The sequence below is a fragment of the Convolutriloba macropyga genome, chromosome 9, assembly GCF_964194025.1.
Source record: "Convolutriloba macropyga chromosome 9, txConMacr16.3, whole genome shotgun sequence".
NCBI lineage: Eukaryota > Metazoa > Xenacoelomorpha > Acoela > Convolutidae > Convolutriloba > Convolutriloba macropyga.
Window position 1 is genome coordinate 61,970,268 of NC_134476.1, and position 19,826 is coordinate 61,990,093.

The following is a 19,826-nucleotide window of genomic DNA, read 5'->3' on the forward strand; positions in this document are numbered from 1 at the left end:
CTATCAATACCAATAAGCATTAGAGATGGTAAGACTTATAGGAACGACGTTCAAATAGCGGGCACCTAAAATTGGGCTTTATGGGTTTATCCCGTTTCTACTTCTGACTTCAATTTTTTATAGTGACTCTTTTCATTTTGAATTGCTTTGCTGAGCAACTGATGTTCAAAATCCCTTCTAGCAGAATGAGAGAAGAGAGAAACTAGCCTACAGAAGTCAAAAAGATATCACGCAAAATGTTGAAAAAGCGGCAAAATGAGGTAAAGCGAAACATTTTTTTATTCGACGAAGTAAAAAAAATAGGACCGGTTTAATAGCCGGCTGAGTAGATGACGGCGGCTATTAACAATATAACTGGTAGACAAACTAAGCAACTGTTTTCCATACAATGGTCCGTTTCGTGCACACTAATTTTAATCAGTGATCATTTTCTTTTTCTATAAATTATTTGCTTTCCGTTTTGCTTTCATATATGCTCACAAGTTCATAGCGCCAGTCTTTTTTTACTAAGAAGCAATTATTTCAATGAACGATTATGTGGCCTTGATGGCTGGAATATCTTTTTCAATTGAGGCAAACAAGGTCACTGAGTTCATAACAGACGAGGGGGACTGTTATTGACTAAATAGTTTGTCTTTGACATCAGTTAAACATAGCCGGCAGATTGCCGGAATAGCTGAGAAAGATTAGACTTCCGTGTCGTATAATAGAGATAGAATCAGATACAGGTCTTAAACTGAAAATCGACGCCGCTCAAAAAGCTAGGTAAAACACGTTCAGCGGTAAATTAATAAAGCTTGTTAAAATTCATTCCGCAGAAACCCTGTATTAGGGACCTTTACTGCACATATGAGTTGCTTTGACCTTAAACTAAATCAAATTAAACTTTAAGTTTTAAAGTGCAAAAGTCATTTTATTGAGTGAGGTAAGTCACGTATGATCAAAATCAAATCACGCAAAAGAATTTAAAACCATTGCTAGAGAGAGAATGAGAAATGACGTCACGCGCGCATACGCTGTTAGTGAGAGGAAGAAGTCATTCAGAAAATTTGACTTGTTCAGCTTTGCTGTGTGAAACGAAAAAGAGCGTCAGACGAAACAGAAAAACATAGCAGGACAAGTCCTAACGTACAATTTAGAGAATTTTCATTGGCTAAACAAAAGACTAGACCTAGAACGGACTATTAGTGAATGGGAAAACCATTTCCAAAAAAATCAGATCAAAAAAATAAAAAAAAAACAGAAAATCAAAGTTAAAATGCCGCATATGAACAAAAAACCCCTAGCGAGAAATGGAAATTTGGTTCAAACAAAAAACTAGGCCTAGACTGAATTATGGACGGATTGGGAAACCAATTAGAAAAAAATCCGATCCAAAATTTCGAAACAAAAACAGTAAAAATCGAAGTGAAACTGCCGCATGTGAACAAAAAACCACTAGCAAGAAAGCGAATTTTTGTTCAAACACTGTTTTCTCACTCTACTTTCAAATTTAAAGCGAAAAAAATTTTACGCCGCAAAACCACTCACGTTTTCGCTCCACTTCCTGTTTCGGTCGTGACCAGAATCACAACTCCAAGTTGACTTCAAAAATCATGAAAATGTGTGACAGATCTTAAAAAGAAGACAGCGCCCCAATGCAATTCAAATTCTTTGAATTGTAATAAAAACCAAGAGCACCGCCGCAATATAGCTCCGCTCAGCTTACAGCTTCGCAGCTATAAAAAGAGTTTGCAGTCACCAAGGCAACAACACACAACGCTAATAAATTGTTCATAATTAGGCGTATGATTTGATTAACCAATGTTTCACATCAAAGATTTTTCAACTACCAATTTCATTTCAATATAGAATTTTTTGTGACAACTGGGTCACGTTAAATGTTAATTTGTCGCTAAGTAGACACATTATTTACATCTACTCCCAGGGAAAACAATATTACAAAGGGATAGAATCTATCATACTCATTGGAGAAAATGTAACACAATTTATGGGGAGGTAATTGAGGTTTCAGAAGTTCAGAAGTTGGGTGGTCGGGAGGAGGGAGGGGGGGGGGTGACAATCAAATGACTTGTCAATGCTGCAACTGAATTTGAATTTCTCTTTAATAAAAAAGTTACCTTTAGACGAGAGATGGGATTCCATTTCAGCCAACATTGTCTCCAAATCAGTCATCTCATTCGTATCCTCACTTGGAGTCTTTATGGCCTCTTCAATCGAAGTGGCTTTGAAGAGTTTCTCCAGGGAACCCGAGATCTTACTCGGAGTCCTTTTCAGAGCTTTGTTTCTGGGCTTGGCAACTGGAGCACTTTGTTCAGCTGGAGGTGGTGCAAACATGTCCAGACTTAAGTCGTCAAGTTCAGCCATCAAATCGTCCAAAGATTTCTCGTCCACGGGGGTGTGCAAAGCCTTCTCAACTGACTTTTCGATTGTCAAAGGCTCGCTCTCCAATTCGCTCATGGAAGGTCTGATTCTGAAAGGTTCCGTTTCGTAACTCTCAATTTCGAGAGACTTTTGAGCAAGCATCCTGGGCTCAGGAATTACTTCGGACGGAATTCGTTCAGCAACCGGCTCAGTTTCAATAATTTGAGCAGCAGCTGCCTTTTTGGCTGCTTTATCTTTCTCTAATTGCTTCAACCTAAACGCTTCTTTCTCTTGTTTCATTTCACGGACTCGTTTCTTCGCTAGAATCATTCTCGCGAATGACTGTAGGACAACAATGGCCATTTCCCTACGTCGGCTCCTGGCGTCCAGAATGACTTTTCTGGCAAAGTATTGGATCTTTATGGCTGCACTCAAGACGCGCCAGTACCATCGACGCTTTATGAAGCCCCTCACAATTTTCTGTATCAAGACAATGTTGGACACTACAAGCTGCGACTTCCTGTCCACTAACAGTTCGGCTACAGAACCTTTAATGAATATTTGGGTTCTGCCCATTTGCCACTCATAAGGTGATACATGCAGACTTTTCATGATGCTCTCAATGACTTCTGTTTCTGGGGTTCCATCATGCAGCATTCGTTTGTCCTGCACGAGGTACCAGTAGTAACCCAGGAACTCAGTTGGACTGGTGTGAACAGGGAAACCCTCTCTTTTGATCCTGACAATATCCATCATTCCCAAGTAGCGTAACTGATTCAATATTAAATGGGAGTCATAACTGAAGGGCGCTTTCTCGTTATTGGGTTTCAGACATCGTATGTACCACGAATTGGTAGAGTCCAAGACTTGAACCAGAGATCGCAACTGACTTCGGAACCGCTCTCCCACCGACTGTCGATGACTTCCACCGACAGTTCCAGGACCAGATACCCTTAGCGTTCCACCTCGGGAATTCCTCCTTCCAGTACCCATGCCCATCAACTGTGCTTGTGAGTTGAAAAATTGTTCAGCAATCTCCTGTGAGAATGACTTCTTAGCTTCCGATAGAAGACAGAAGAATCCATCTTGCTGTGCATCTCTGTTCTTATCCAGAAATCCCTTGACAGTATAAGTCACTTCTCCTGCATAATGACGAATGCCAAAGAATTCAGCCCAATATCTCCTATCGTGTCCTTTAAAAAGTCCACTTTTCACACTTTATGCAGCAAAGTTTAACCTATGAACGTTACCAAAAAAATTGACAATTTTCCGTTGTGTTTAGAGACACTGTACCAAGCGTGTTCTGCATAATAAACTTATTTAATACAACTCGGTTGAAATTATCATCTCAGCACCATATTGAACCCCTCATAACACTGCAGGTAAAAATCGTCCAGGTAAATTGATCGCCCATCAATCATGCTTTTACCTAGGCTTATTAGCGTTGCCGAAATAAATGTCAGCTGCTACAAAAAAGTACTTAGAAAACTGGTTCAAAATACTGCTACCAAAGACCAAATTGAATAGATAACTTGAAAAAGTGTAATTCGAATTCTAAGATGTTGTTGTAGCTGTCGCACAGAGCTGCAATTCGCAGGTAATTTTGGCGAGATACAGGCGCTTATTGCATTTTTAACTGGTACCCTAGTTGCATTTGTATCATAATATTATATATATATATATATATATATATATATATATATATATATATATATTAGTAGTGTGTGAGTGCCTATCCACAACCTGCTTGTGGCGCGGATTCGAATTCTAAAATAAAGACGAGCATCAAAAAATATCAACATAGCTGGCAGATTGCCAGAAAATAGCCGCAATAGATTCGTAGATCGGCAGGCTAAAAAAACAGTAAAAAAGACAGACCACAAAAAATTCGTCTTTTCATTGAAGGCTGATCTGTTAGTTATATTTTGATTCAAAATCTGTATAAGTTATTGCTGCCTCTATTAGCTGACACCCATTTGACCTTATCTCATTGAATTAAAGTAAATAAAAGTCAATTTCAAATTGAGGAAGTCATTTTTGACAGTGAGGTAAGTCAAGTGTGACCAAAAGTTTAATCACGCGCATGAACAAAAAAACACGCTCCACTAAGAGCGATAAATGACGTCACACATGCAATTCAGTTGAAATTGCATGAACGAATGAACAAAAAGTGGCTGTGACGTCATATGGTCGTAACAAAAATCATGACGACGAAATAAAAAAACATAGCAGGACAAGTCCTGACGTACAATTCAAAAAATTTTCATTGACTAAACAGAAAAAGTAGACCTAGAATGGACTACGAGTGAATTGAGAAAACCATTTTTAAAAAAATCAGAACAAAAAAAATAAGAAATAAACAGAAAATCAATGTCAAAATGCCGCATGTGAACAAAAAAACCACTAGCGAGAATTGAAAAATTAATTCAAACAAAAAGTTAGGCCTAGAATGAGCTGTGAATGATCGGGAAAACCATTTAGAAAAAAATCCGATCCAAAAAATCGAAAAAACAGTAAAAATCAGAGTGAAATTGACGCATGTGAACAAAAAACAACTACCGAGAAACCGAATTTTTGTTCAAACACCGTTTTCTCACTCTACTTCAAAATTAGAGCGAAAAAAATTCACGCCGCAAAACCACTCGCTTTTTCGCTCCATTTGCTGTTTCGGCGTGACCAAAATCACTACTTCAATTTGACTTCAAAAATCATGAAAATGTGTGAACAGATCTTAAAAAAAAACATAGCCGGAAGAATTCCGGAAGCGACTCGAAGCACCAAAACTTCACAAAAAGCTGAAGCCATTACCTTTTGTATGAAACCATTAACTCATTACCTCCGCGGGTCTGATCTAAAAATCGGTGAAATTTAAACCACTGTCACCAAGAGAAAGAAAATGCAGCAAAATTTTATTATTGAAAACGTTTGGTAACGTTAAAAAAGTCTGAAATATTTAGGATGGTCAAAAAACTGATAGCCTGACAAAACTGAAAGGGCCATCAATTGCCCTCAGATAATTAATGATTCTAATCTCAAAAAGATCGCGAAAGCAAACGGCAGATAAAAACTTTTCAAAAAAGACAGGAAAGTCAAAATTATTCCAAAAAGAGTGCTCAAACTTAAGAATCAGAGAACCACTACAATTAGATTTCTAATCACGGCAATTAAGACAAAAATAATACATGATTCTTCCTTGTTGTATATTTGCTAGACAACAAGATCTCATACTAATTCAAAAATTAAATTAATCATAGAAAAACAAAAGCAACAGAATAATATTCAAAGGCAAACAATCGTCTAAAAACAATACCCAGCCCGGAATAAAATTGCAATGAATAGTAATAAGTCGAAATGTTGGAAAAGACTTTCTAACAAACTCCCAGTACTGCCTTATTTTGAATTAAATCAATTGCAAACCGAAGAAACCAAGATCTAAGAAAAAGCTGAATTCATTCAATTTTTTAACAACAGAAAAAATCAATATAACGAAAACAAAAATAGGTGCCAGGACAAAATTAGAATGATACAAACGAGAATGTGAAGAATATGGACACAATGTTAGGAACACCGAAACAAAAAGACCAATTCTTGATTTTTGAAAGTTAAAAATCAAATTTAAAAAATCAAGAAAAACGAGTACATTTCATTGATCAGCATTCGAGACATAGAAAAGACAACGAGTCATTCGAGACAAAAATCCAGCTTGCTGAACAGAATAAAACAAGAAAAAGCAGAATTCAGATATACGAAACAATGAAACATTTTGCAAAAAAGTGGTCAAAAAATATTTAAGACTGCATTTATGAAAAAAGTTTATCTGTTTTTTCAAAAACTTAACACCAAAAAAGGATTGAATTTTTATTGAAACGAAATTAAAGTCCCTCATCTTCCCCAAAATACTATTTCTAGTAATTAAAAGCAAAATACAAACAAAAAACTGAAAAAAAAATTGCAAAAAACTACGAAAATCGGATTAGCAAATGTACAATTTTATGAAACAAAATACATCGAGGTAGAAAGAGGCATTGAGTATATGAATTATCAAAGGGAAGTTGCCATATTAACTGATTTTTGACAAAAAACAGCTAAAAGATCCAAAAATGAAGAAATTAATAGAAAAAAAGCCAAAAATTAACTAAAAAATCAAGAAATATGTGCCAATTTCGCATTTGAAACGCAATTTCAGGCTATGCAAAATACTGTGCTAACAATTTCCCGGGTTTACATTTCAACATAGCATCGATTAAAAATTATTTCAACAAAAAACCAAATTACAAGCAAAAAAACTAGGCCACTTAGACGAAAAAACGGCAAAAAACGGTTATCTATATGTGCCATTCAGTCAAAAACTACTTTTCAATGTCAAAAAGTCATTCACTAAACGCAGCGCATGATCAAAAAACTTCTCTCGCTCAGAAAAAATTAGTTCACACTGCAATTTTACTCGCTTTCGCTTTTAGGTCAAAACATCGTCTGAACGAATAGTACTTCCGGTAAAAAAAAAAAAAACCTTAAGAAAACCAATACTCCTCTTCGAGTCGTAAAAAAGACAGCGCCCCAATACAATTCAAATTCTTTGAACTGTAAAAAAACCAAGAGAAGGCCAATAATAGCCCCAGCTATCGCTGTGCGGCTATTAATAAACATTAATAGGATGAAGTGTGAAAAGAGGGTGGATGGGTATGCCTTTGACATAGTGGGAGTGGTTCTCTAGCACTGAGTGCTGTTTCATGACGTAGCTCTTGTCAGACCCGTCCGGGAATCGACACTCCTCAGCCAGGATCCGGAGCACACATTGAGGTCCTCTCTCCAACACTTCCAGACATGCTGCGTTGTCTGAGAAAGAGATATGGTCAACACTGATGTCCTCACTACGATAGAGACTCTGCTCAATGTTGAATATGTAGTGATTGAAAAACATGTGCAGCTTTTCATTTGCATAGTTAATACACAGCTGTTCGAAACTGTTCCTGGCCATGCACTCAAACCCAAATATGTCTAAGATTCCAATGTAGTAGTCCACTCCAGTGTCCGAAGGGTTCATACATTCCCGAATCTTCTCGATAATCCAGCCAAATAGGTTAGAGTAAAGCGCCTTTGCCATCGCGTCTCGATTTTCAATAGCTTCTGTGATTTTAAATGGCGTTCTAAACAGTTCTCCTCGAATCGTGTTTTTTCTCACAAGCAGCAGTTCTTCAAAAGCGTCAAGTTCGACGCCAAGTAAATTCAGTAAAACTTCGATAACATCAACTGAATGTTCGTCTATCTCCACGTTCTCACTTTCTGAATTGTCGAAGTTGATGTTACCGAACCAGAGCACAGCCGAGAGAACATCCAACACTCCCTCGAATAGCTCTGGTCCGATATTGATCTGACCGAATGCGGTGATGAGTTTATCGAACAAGTCTATCTCGTCTTGTCCCTCCACTGAGTAGCACCCACTCACACTCAAGTACCGATAGGTTTCTGGTGGCCTCGCATAGTGCAGTTTGTAGTACCTACAACACGAGTCAAACAATCACTGATCATTGCTCAACTCAACCTTGCCTGGCTTTTGTTCTATCATTCTAGACCCACACCAAAAAAAAATAAAAAAAATTGATCCGAGGAAGAAATCGGTGGTGGATTATTTTGTTGAGAATTTAAGGGTTTTTTTTTAAAAAAAATCTAAGTATTCTCTAATAATTTAACGAAGTTTAACGAAATTAATAAATTCTGAGTTCAATCCAAAAAGATGAAAATTCTAACCTAGCTTCGTCACAATGAGTCTTCATTTTACTCTTCAGCGATTACATATTTATTATTATTGGAACTTTTTGGGGGCGGGGGTCGGAGGAACTATATTCTCAATTGATTTTCTTTTTGTTCAGTTAATTCTGGCACATATTTGACGTGGAAAGATATGAGTGGTATTATCAGGAAACCCATCGAGTGCAGAAATTGTTTATCGGAGGCTCTTCGAATTTTGTTTTATTCGAGGAGTTATCGAGGTTAAATTTTTTTAAAACATTCAGCTGACTTTTACTATTTTTGACATTTTCTACTTAGATTTCGATCAATTTTCATACACTACTTTAGCGATTTACCGATAAGGATGAATGTTGAATTGTTTCGCTTGACCATTTCCTCTATAAAATTTTAAACTAATTTGAAAAAATGTGCTATAATGAAAAACCGGCTCAAAATCAGCATTTTCTGTGAATTTGTTGAAATCAATGACCACAAACTATCATTAGCATCAAATTGCACTTCAACTTTGCTCTTGAGCAATTAGTCGATCACTTATCAGATAAGTTTTGTTTAATTTATTAACAAGGTTTTGATGTACTTCAAAATTGACACAATAAATGTAACAACGAAAACAGAAGCGACTAAAATTATCTACTTTTTCAAAACACTCAGCTTTGACATTATCTGAATTTATGAGCTGAATCTGGGCAGTCAAGTCAGTCTTTAGAAATATAAGATAAACTGCATGGAGAGCGTAGGCTAGCTACCTACATTGGTACTTTCTTTCTACATTCCACTATGGACCTCAACTGTTTGTCCAATTAAGTTTTGGCCTGCCAGTACCCACAACACTAGTTTTTGAAACTAATGTTAAAGGCTACAGAGCACAGCAGAGTTAGAAAGTCGACGGGGGTTGGGTCGAGGGGCGGTTGACTGAGGGGGTTAAGTGGTGCCAAACATTAGGAACCGCCCTTCACACCATAAAATTTTCTCCTCAAAACAGTTTCATTGAATCGCATACCTAGAGACTAGCAAGCCGTAAGGCTCTAAGAGAGCTACTTAGCCACTTGATGCCCTCCGGGCTTTACCTGTTTATAGGGTTTCTGACGACAGGAAAAAAATGGTCATACGAAAAATCAGTGAAGCGGAAAATTGCATAGAAAGGCCACAGGACTAATATAATTGCTACAAACTTCTATTGAGAACAGTTGAATATTAACTTTTTGAGATGAAATCAGTCCTCTAGTAATGATGTATCACGCCTCTAAGTTTATTATGTTTACACCTGAGTCAAACTTCCGACACTTTCTCTTCCAAATTTTACCATAGAACTGTCTGTTTTCAAAGTTGTTGATTTGAAATTGCCTATACATTGCCAAATTGGACTCATAGAAGCTATATTTGCTGACCATTCCAGAATATCCCCCTGTTTCTTGAACAGTGTGGTAAAGAGTAAAAGCACCTTAACCATCCTTTTGTGTAGGCTGAGAAAATTGGAATGAAATCTCATTAAAATTTGACGGCTTAAGCACAGACCAAACGTTTTCAGCAAAAATAACGCTAAAATAGTACAAATAGTGCGTTTTGTAGCTTTTTGTTACAGTACTGTACTTACTCCACGTCACAGCAAAACAAACGTTTACAAACAAGAAATTCGGCTGACAAAATAAAGACTTCTATGTAGGTCAATACCTCAAAACTTAACTCGATTTAAAGATCAGCTCGCCAATGTTCAACACAAATATTTAGCCACCATACAACTAGCCTATCTGTATATTTTTCTTGGGAAAAACTTTCAACAAGTTGTAACCGTTCACATAACTGCTTCAGAAACAGTCTAATCTGAATCGAAGATCTGGCCATCTCTTAAATTAGGTAGAATTTTATTTTCAAAGTATCTTTTAAGTTTTCCTTTCTAATAATAGACGGAAACTCCTTCAGCTCTAAGAATGTTTGTCTGCAATTAATAAAGGTTTCCATATGAGGTAAAAACAAGAATGGCACAGTCGAAAATGTTTTTAGGACTGACACTTGAAGCTATACAGAGACCGAAGGATGCTACTCTAGTACGTTGTTTCTCTGTTGATAATTTTAGAAAGTTTTTCTTAACTATTTGAGTGATTTGGTTACCTTTGGTTTTTATCAGCAACTGAGGCGGCAAGAAATTGATAAAACACGTGGTAGTTCCTTTCATCCTTTGAAGGCAAAATGATACGACTCTGCTCGAGCAAGTAGTCTTCTAAGAAAGCTCCGGATATCGTGGGGTAATCAGATCCAGGTGGAAACTGCATACAGAGCCGAATGAATTTTCCAAATCTGCTCGAGTTATCATTGCGAACTGTCTTTGCATTTCCGAATGCTTCCATGATCACATTGGCCGCCATGATCTGGTCTGGGATCTTTTCAGCAGTGCTAGTTCCACACACATGACAGAAGTATCCCAGAAGGTACTTTGTGGTCTCTGTCTTTCCTGAGCCTGACTCGCCTGAGATCACAACACTTTGGCATCTCTTCGTGTCTATCAGATTTCTGTACACTGCCTCCCCCAATGCGTACAAGTGGGGCTTCAGAGCACCCAGCACTTTATTGCGGTATCTAAATAACCATAAAATCTTTGCACCAAAATTGATTGAACAATTTTGTCACTACATGGCTAACTATGCTATAATGACAAACAGTTCAAGTAGCTGTGCTTAAATATTCATAAACTAAATAGAACTCCGATGGCGTGGCGGTCGAGCGTTGGAGGTCGCGGGTGTTATGATGTTGAGGGGGGTGGGGAGTGGTAGTCTACGAGAACTTGCCTTCCGGGATTTACCTGTTTATTGCGTTTTTGAAGGCGAATAATCGAAAGCGTCAGACAACAAATCGGCGAAGCGAAAAATAGCAAAAAAAGAAAGACCACATGACTAATATAATTGCAAGCCACGGTTTAGTGAGGCTAGCTATAGCTTAATTGAAGGGCCGTGAGGTGAGCTGGGGGTGCACCGGGGGTCAACTTCTAAGAACCCACACCATAAGTATGTCTCCAAAACAGTTTCTGTAAATCGCAAACTTGGAGACTATTGAGATGAAAGGCTCCAAGAGAACTTAATGCCCGCTAGGCGCTACGTTTATCCCGTTTTTGAAGACGAAAAGTCAAATGGATCAGACGAAAAATCGGTGAAGCGAAAAATCACATAAAAAAGACCAACAGAACTCATATAATTGCTACAAACTTTGTTTGAGAGCAATTAATTAGGCGATGCAAGATGAAAACTTGAAATTTGGAACAAAAACAGACGCAGGGACCAAAATTGAAAACATAGCTGGCAGATTGCCAGAAAATAGCAGCAATAGCTTCGTAGATCTGCAGTCTCAAGAAAACAGTAAAAAAGACAGACCAAAAATATTCGTCTTTTCATTGAATGCTGATATGTTATATTTTGATTATAAATCTGTATAAGTTTTTGCTGCCACTACTGGCTGCTCTCTAATATCCTTCATTTAGAGTGACACATACCCATTTGACCTTATCTCTTTGAATTAAAGTAAATAAAAGTCAATTTCAAAGTGAGGAAGTCATTTTGTGAGTGAGGTAAGTCAAGTGTGACCAAAAATTTAGTCACGCAAATGAACAAAAAAATTCGCTTCACTAAGAGCGAAAAATGACATCGCACACGCACTTCAGTTGAAATTGCATGAACAAAAAGCAGATTTGAAGTGGTTGTGACGTCATATGTTCGTAACAAAAATCGCGACGACGAAATAAAAAAACATAGCGGACAAGTCCTGACGTACAATTCAAAGAATTTTCATTGATTAAACAAAAAACTAGACCTAGAACGGACTACGAGTGAATTTCTGAAAAATCATATAAAAAAATAAAAAAAATGTCAAAATACCGCATGTGAACAAAAAAAACACTAGCCAGAAATTGAAATTTAGTTCAAGCAAAAACTAGACCTAGAATGAACAATGAATGGATTGGGAAAACCATTTAGAAAAAAGATCCGATCCAAAAAATCGAAAAAACAGTAAAAATCATAGTGAAATTGCCGCATGTGAACAAAAAACCACTAACGAGAAAGCGAATATTTGTTCAAACACCGTTTTCTCACTCTACTTTAAAATTAGAGCGAAAAAAATTCACGCCGCAAAACCACTCGCTTTTTCGCTCCACTTCCTGTTTAGGCGTGACCAAAATCACTACTCCAATTCGCTTTCAAAAATCATAGATATGTGTGAACAGATCTTAAAAAAACATAGCAGGACAAGTCCTGACGTACAATTCAAAGATTTTTCATCGACTGAATAAACAAAAAATTAGACCTAGAATGGTCTATGAGTGAACTGGGAAAACCATTTCTAAAAAAATCAGATCAAATTTTTTTAAAAATAATAAAATCAATGTCAAAATGCCGTATATGAACAAAAAACTACTAGCGAGAAATGGAAATTTGGTTAAAACAAAAAACTAGGCCTAGAATGAACTATTAATGGATTGGGAAAACTATTAAGAAAAAAAATCTGATCCAAAAAACCGTAAAAAACAGTAAAAATCAAAGCGAAATTGCTGCATGTGAACAAAAAACCACTAGCGAGAAAGCGAATTTTTATTCAAACACCTTGTTCTCACTCTACTTTAAAATTAGAGCAAAAAATTTAACGCCGCAAAACCGCTCGCTTTTTCGCTCCATTTCCTGATTCGGCGTGACCAAAATCACTACTCCAATTTGACTTCAAAAATCATGAAAATGTGTGAACAGATCTTTAAAAAAAAGACAGCGCCCCAATACGATTCAAATTCTTTGAATTGTAATAAAAAACAAAGAGAAGGCCAATAATAGCCCTAGCTATCGCTGTGTGGCTATTAACTATTTTAATTTTAACGACTCCTTATGGGCAAAGCTATGCCCTTCGGATACACGTAGCTATGCCCATTACTTGTCCTGGTTTATAAGGTCAAAGGCGCACAACACACGTATGGAGGCAACTCACAATTGACGAAAAGCTTTGGCGAACACTGAGGCAGACCAATTTTAAATTTGATTTTGCCCCTTTGCTTATATCTTCTTTATGGAAAATTTTGATTTGCTTAAAACTTCTTGAGTTATGTTTTGAATCATATGGTGGGGTAGTGTCAAATAGTTCTCAGGACCTTGTTTACTTTCCTTTCTGATTATTATTTATGTTACGCTGATGTAACAATAAATGTTAGTGCTTCAAAAATTGTTAGTAACATATTATATCAGAAAACCCATTTTCAATCTCTCTTGATGCAGTTCGGTTAGAATATATAAACTTAAGGTTTTTTTCATTTATGTTTTAGAGTTTTAGAGACAAATCGGAGTAAATTATGACAAATAAAAATCATTGACTTAATTCTAATACGATTACGGGGCCGTATACTGCATCACGTAGCGAAAACAGAATAACACTTGATCAGCATGAAAGATCAAAGTTCAGGTGACGCAGTTTCTAACTCTTAAAAAGGCACAATGAATTAACAGCAAACAACTTTTGCTGCTAAACAAAGATTAGAATGGAGCTCAAATAACTGAAATATTTAAAAAAAGCAACTTGTGGCCAAACAAAGTTTGGATTCTGTTTCGGCCACCTAGTTTAGTGGATATAAATCGTATCCCAATATATAAAGTATGCCGTTTTTACTAACTAATTCATTAAATAAGTTCGAACCAGAAAGTCTTACTCAAAAAACTTAACACATAAAAGGTCTAACATCGGATAAATAGCTCTCAAACTGGGGCAATTTAATTGAGACGGCGTATCTCAGAAATGTTCGATGGTTGCACAAAAATTCCCCACTGGGGTTCGATCCCGGACCTCCAGGTTGTCAACCTGACATCTTGTTAATCGGTTTAAAAGCTACGCTCAGCTACAAGGCTTTGATTTTCTTTCGCTCACAATCACTTTAAGCAACAAATACTATTTCAGAACGAGAGCAATCTAGAAAACTCAAAAATGAAGAAATAACGTATGAAAAAGTATGAAGAAATCAAATAATACTCTAGAACAAAAGCGCCATTATCAAGCAAAAATTTTGCATAAAAGATGCATGTTTACAATAATTGCTTTAACCTTCGTTCGAGAGCAATTAAACACAAAAATTGAGAAAAGAAATTGCTGTGTGAACAAATGTAAAACAAAAAAAGAACGTCAGACGACGAAAAAAACCCAAGAGCACCGCAATATAGCTCCACTCAGCTTACAGCTTCGCAGCTATAAGAAAGGATCGAATCTCATTGCGCTTTTCATTCGACCTCTAGTGACTAATTGTCGGCTATCGCGTTCAGCTGCGCACAATTCTAAATGCTACAGCAATTAAGATCATGCAAAAGCAAGAAGTCAAGCGCAAAAAAGGACACTCAAAAACGGTCAATTAAATAAAATCCGACAAAGACGAACGCTTTTGCATTAATTGCTTTGTTTGAGAGGAATTAAAAGCTGTTGTTCAACAAGCATCTATCTAATCGATAAAGAAGTACGAATTGATTAGGGTACCGGGAAGAGTTGAGACAAGGCAAGCCTAGTTGAAACGAAGCCCCACTTATCAATGAGTCATCTAAAAAAGTTCTCTGAAGTTGCAGATCACCTCTCCAAATGACGAGACTGAGCGACTTCTAATCAAACAGTCCAACACAGCACTCAAAACAAACAAAACGTTTCAAAACCTCCATTCCTATCAAAGGGGAAGCAAAAAGGTGAGCAACCAATCAAAGATATTGACAAGACAAATATTTTCATATGAAGATGACTGTTATATCCGCCGTTTAAAATAAGGAGTAATATGTAACTCCAAATTCATAGTAATGTTTCCATGAAAACCTAGCTCTTCATTGGTACCACGCCAAAAAATCCAATTTTAATTCGCTTTTAAACTTGAAACTTCTGTCAACTTGATATAAAAACGGCAATGATAAACATAGAACGCAGAATGTCGGTCGGAAAATAGCCGCCGTTGACGCACATCGGGATTGAAACCCAAAAAAGAACAATAGAAGACACAAAATTTACCGAATGTTTCTGCTTTCTTTCAGTGTCAAAAGTGATTTACTTTGGCGTGCAAATATTCTAAAACTATAATTAAAAACTCTAATGTACTTTGATAACCTAATGCTCAAAGACTTGATGACCCGTCTTTATCGGTTTATCCCGTTTCTTTTGATTTTGCGCTTTCGTGTTTGACAATATTCACCACATGCTATGCCGCATATAATAGAAACAAGCTTTACTTCGGAGTAACAGTAATAGAGATCACTCAAAAATGAAGCACGAAAGCGTGAAAAAGTCACTTGAGAAGTCAAAGAAAAGCGCAAAAACGGTCAACCAAAAAATTTGCACAAAAAAGACCAAGATGATTACAATAATTGCTATGAACTTCGTTCAACAGCAATTAAAAAGTTCCTATTAAAAGCTAGAACAGTAAAAATTATTAAAAAGCACAAAGATTTTAGCAAACAACAAAAGAACGCAAAATTTCGAAAAAAAAAACACGAAAATTTGCACTTTTCTTCTAGAATGTTCTTTGACTTCTCAAGTGACTTTTTCAAGCTTTCGTGCCTCATTTTTGAGTGATCTCTATTGCTGTCACTCCGAAGTAAAGCTTGTTTCTGTTATATTAGCCTAATTGTTGTGTTATTAAATACTCTACACGTGCACCCTGGAGGCTATTTATTTCTGTTTCAGCTCCTGTACTGTGATTACTTGTTATCAGAGGCCGGACATTGATTGGTTAGACCCGCTTACTGGGGATTTTAGTTTCCGGCGGAAGACAATTATTCAACGTAAATCCTTAACGACAACCTTAACAACAAAAGTGTTTGAGGCACCCGATATAAAATCTCTTGGTGTCGCTGCAAAGAGTGTTTCATCTATTCGAGATTTATTTCTTTGTTAATTTTTTGAGTTTCCGCTAACAGTGGTTAGCGGTGCATGAGGATTAAGATTTTTAATCACCCCTACAAGAGCGCAATTATCCAAGGAAAATTTTATTGACCGAGAAATTTCCTGCAGCACAGATGACTACCCTGTTGTCACAAAAGTTTCTGTCCCAAAGTTTTGACTGCGCTAAACCGTTCATTTGCGGTTTCTGCGCTATTCATGAGCAAAAAAAGCCAAAGAGTTATTCGTGTGTTCTTTTAGATAACTTGACCAAAGAGAAAGCGCGGTCTTGCACTGCGAGGGAAATCCGTCAAGAGCAAAACGAACAAGAAAGCAAAAGCTCAATCTTGTTATTAAGGGAAGTGCGCCGTCCAGCTCGACAAATGATAAGGAGTGTGTTCAGAAATTTGCACAAACGATTGATGTTGTCTTTGGCAGCGCTGACATTGAAACGAAAAGATTTGGGAAAATTAGCGAACAGAATGGAAACCAACTTCTTATCGCTAAATTCAAATCTCATATAAAGCGTAAACAGTTTCTTCGAAAATCGATCAAAGTAAGGGACAACACATTTTATTTTTCAGTATTTGTTGATCTAGACCTGACTAAATCTGAACTAAATATCAGCTTAGAGTTGAGAAGCGTACTCTGCAAGAAGAGTATTCTGGGAAAGTGTTCCTAATCAAAAACGAGAAAGTGATTGAAAAAATGACTACCCTGCTTATCAGGCGATGAAACATAAGTAGCCTAGAAATTCTGCTATTCAATGTACAAAGCATAAGTACAACACATAAGTAGCCTAGAAATTCTGCTATTCAATGTAAAGCTATTCAACTTACAAAGGCGCTTGAGTTTAGTCGAGCTTCTCTCAAAAAAGTCCGGCTTTAAATTGCCTGGTTGAAATGTGGCTGAATTACTCAACACCAGACTCAATGATTCTCTGTGGTTTGCCATATTCAGTTATAGTCAGGTGCGACCGCAAAAAAGGTAAACACGGAGGCCTACTGCTGGCCGCTTAGAGCTTTTTTCTACAAACATTTGAGCTATTGGAAATTTCTGCTATTGGAAATTTCTGCTATTGGAAATTGAAACATTTGAGCTACAGAAATGGACAATTTCTGCTTGAGCTACTTGTTCAGTAATAGTAGAAGTAATTTTGGAGTCATTCTTTTAAACTTACCAGGGGCTCCAAGAATTTTTTCTAACTTTAGCCGCTGGAAGTTGTATAGCTGAAAAGTTTAAGGAGATAATGCAAGCAGCTGCCGCTTCGCCTAAAGATCTCAGTGTAGCAATTATGGGAGATTTCAATTTGCCCCACATAAATTGGGAAGAGTGCACAGCTAGAATTGCAGATGAACAATGTTTTGTTGATTCTTTCACGCAAGAATTGCTTTTGGAGCAAATTATCAGAACTGCGGCACACAGAAAAGGCAGCATTTTTGATCTCGTTTTTGCTACACATTCGGATGCTTATGACTACGAAATATTGGATTTCCCGCTTTCCGACCACGAACCTGTTTTAGTAAACTTTAATTTCAAGCCAATCTCTTTATCGACTTTATCATCAGAATTTCCGGCTTGTACCTTCAATCATGATTTACTCAAAAGTAAAATGGGTTTCCTGCGCGCTCATTGTTCAGCGCAGACAAAATTTGCTGAAACCTGGCTCACAGAGTTACTAAATCTAGTTTCATACTGCATTGTTAGAAAACGCAGGAAGAGAAAGCAGTTCCCTTTCTTCTATAGCTCCCTAACGATGCACCCGATCAACAAATTTGAAACAGCAAGACGCCAAAAGTGCTCCTCTACAAAACTCGAAAAGCTTGAAAACGATGTGAAAAACTTCATTGAGTGAAATGATAAAATGTTTTTTATTGAATCCACAAATAACTTAACGACAATCGATGCTTTTAAAATGTTAAGATGTTTGGGTGGCCGAAACTCACTGCCAAATAGAATGACTTACCTTGAAAGTTCTGCTATGTCAGATTTAGAGAAAGCTAATCTTTTTAATATCTTTTTTCATTCTGTTTACCAAAAACGTTCTTTTCCTACTTCTGCTCCGAATGAAATTGAGAGTCCTGATATTCAGCTGTCTGATTTATTCGTGACACCTGCACAGATCAGCATTTTGCTTGAAAAAGTGCCTCCGAGCACTATCGCTTTTGCAGACGGTATATCCCCATTCGTTGTCACGAACTGAGCTGTTACATTGGCTCCTCTAGTTCATTTAGTGTTCAGTAACATGCTATCTCTCCGCAAGTTGCCAACGATATGGAAGTGTTCTTTAATTGCCCCAAACCACAAGAAGGAGTCAAAAACCAAAGTTGAGAACTATAGACCCATTTCCATATTACCTCGATTATTATTAATACAGCAGAAAACTATTTTTGACTTCCTTTACTCAAAATTCCACTATAAATTGAGCAATAGGCAGCACGGTTTCAGAAAAGAACACTCAACAAATACTCAACTGCTCCTTTTTCTTGACGAAATTTATTCTAACTAACAAGGACGTCGAACTGGTTATCTACTTGGATTTTGCGAACGCTTTTGACAATGTAGACCATGCAATCTTGCTTAAAAATCTATCGTTGTACGGCCTTGACAATGATTTCTTGCAGCTTATGTTCTCATACCTAACCGGAAGAAACCAGCGTGAGCGTGTTAGCATCAATAAAATATTCTCAGATGAAGTTACGATTACCAGTCGTGTTCCCCAAGGTAGTGTTCTTGGACCTCTGCTATGTTTAATTTACGTCGATGCTATGTTATCACTACCGGAAAGTTCCAGCTGTTTTTGTTTTGCAGATGACAGCAAGCTGTCATGTGCCACCTCTGATGTTTTTACTGAATGTTAGAGAGATGTCAATAAACTTGCAGACGGGTCTTCAGAAAATTATTTGAAATTTAACGCAGAGAAATTTGTTTATGTTCATATCTCAGAAGCACACAAATGCGATTTCAAGATAGACCAAATTTCTTTACATAAATTTTACTATACAACCAATTTAGGTGTTGAAATTTGTAGCAATTTAAAGTGGAGTAGGCGCATACGTAATAAGCTAACGAAAGCTCAAAGAAGTTTCAATTGTCTCAGACCCAATGTACCATATAGCCTACCAAATAAATTCAAGCAAAATATGTACACAACCAGCGTTTTATCTAAGCTCCAATACGCCTCTGTAGCGTGGTTTCTCGATATTGGTCACTTGAGATATAATTAAAATTCTACTGGAGAGGATTGTGCTGGTGTTATGGAAAACGCAGTTACACTTCAGCCTTGCAATATTCAGACAACATACCCATCTGCTATCAGCTTATTGAGCAAGATCTTCGATTTTTCATCTCTATGTTAGGGAAAACTTGTATTGAGTTTGAGGATATTTTCACGCTCAAGATCAGTTCCAGGATATTAAGAAGCGAACACACTAATCAACTTGTCATCAACCCAACAATAAAGCAACTAACATCGAAATCCTATTTCAAAAGGGTACAGGTTTATGTAAATGATTTTAACGAGACGGGTACTTTCAATATTTTGAAACCACCAGCGGACCACAAACGCCTCCTGAGAGAATTCTTCGTGACTCTCAGCTTGATTTAAACTACACATGCACTTGGTCCATTAGATGCCGATGTACTTTCTGCCGATCTTAATTTTGAAAAATATAATTTTTTTGTATCAATACCATATTCAGAGAATTTCATCAAAAGATATGTTGAAACCCCTTATGTTGGTAAATTGAAGTCTTTTACTACTACTACTACAACTACTACTAGACGGATTGTTTATACCTGAGTCAAACTTCCGACACTTTCTCTTCCAAATTTTACCATAGAACTGT

At 36.9% G+C, this 19,826-nt stretch overlaps 2 protein-coding genes across 2 annotated transcripts in view; both read right to left on the minus strand.

Annotated features, from left to right (window-relative positions):
• LOC142345923 (ATP-dependent RNA helicase DHX8-like) overlaps positions 1 to 19,826 on the minus strand; it is a 468,212-nt gene that overhangs the window by 146,328 nt on the left and 302,058 nt on the right. The gene's annotated exons all lie outside the window — the stretch shown is intronic.
• Positions 1 to 19,826, minus strand: part of LOC142345922 (uncharacterized) — a 95,949-nt gene that overhangs the window by 28,862 nt on the left and 47,261 nt on the right. The window contains 3 exon segments of the mRNA XM_075398381.1: positions 2,121 to 3,557; positions 7,051 to 7,862; positions 10,225 to 10,689. Of these exon segments, the coding sequence (XP_075254496.1) occupies positions 2,121 to 3,557; positions 7,051 to 7,862; positions 10,225 to 10,689 (2,714 nt within the window).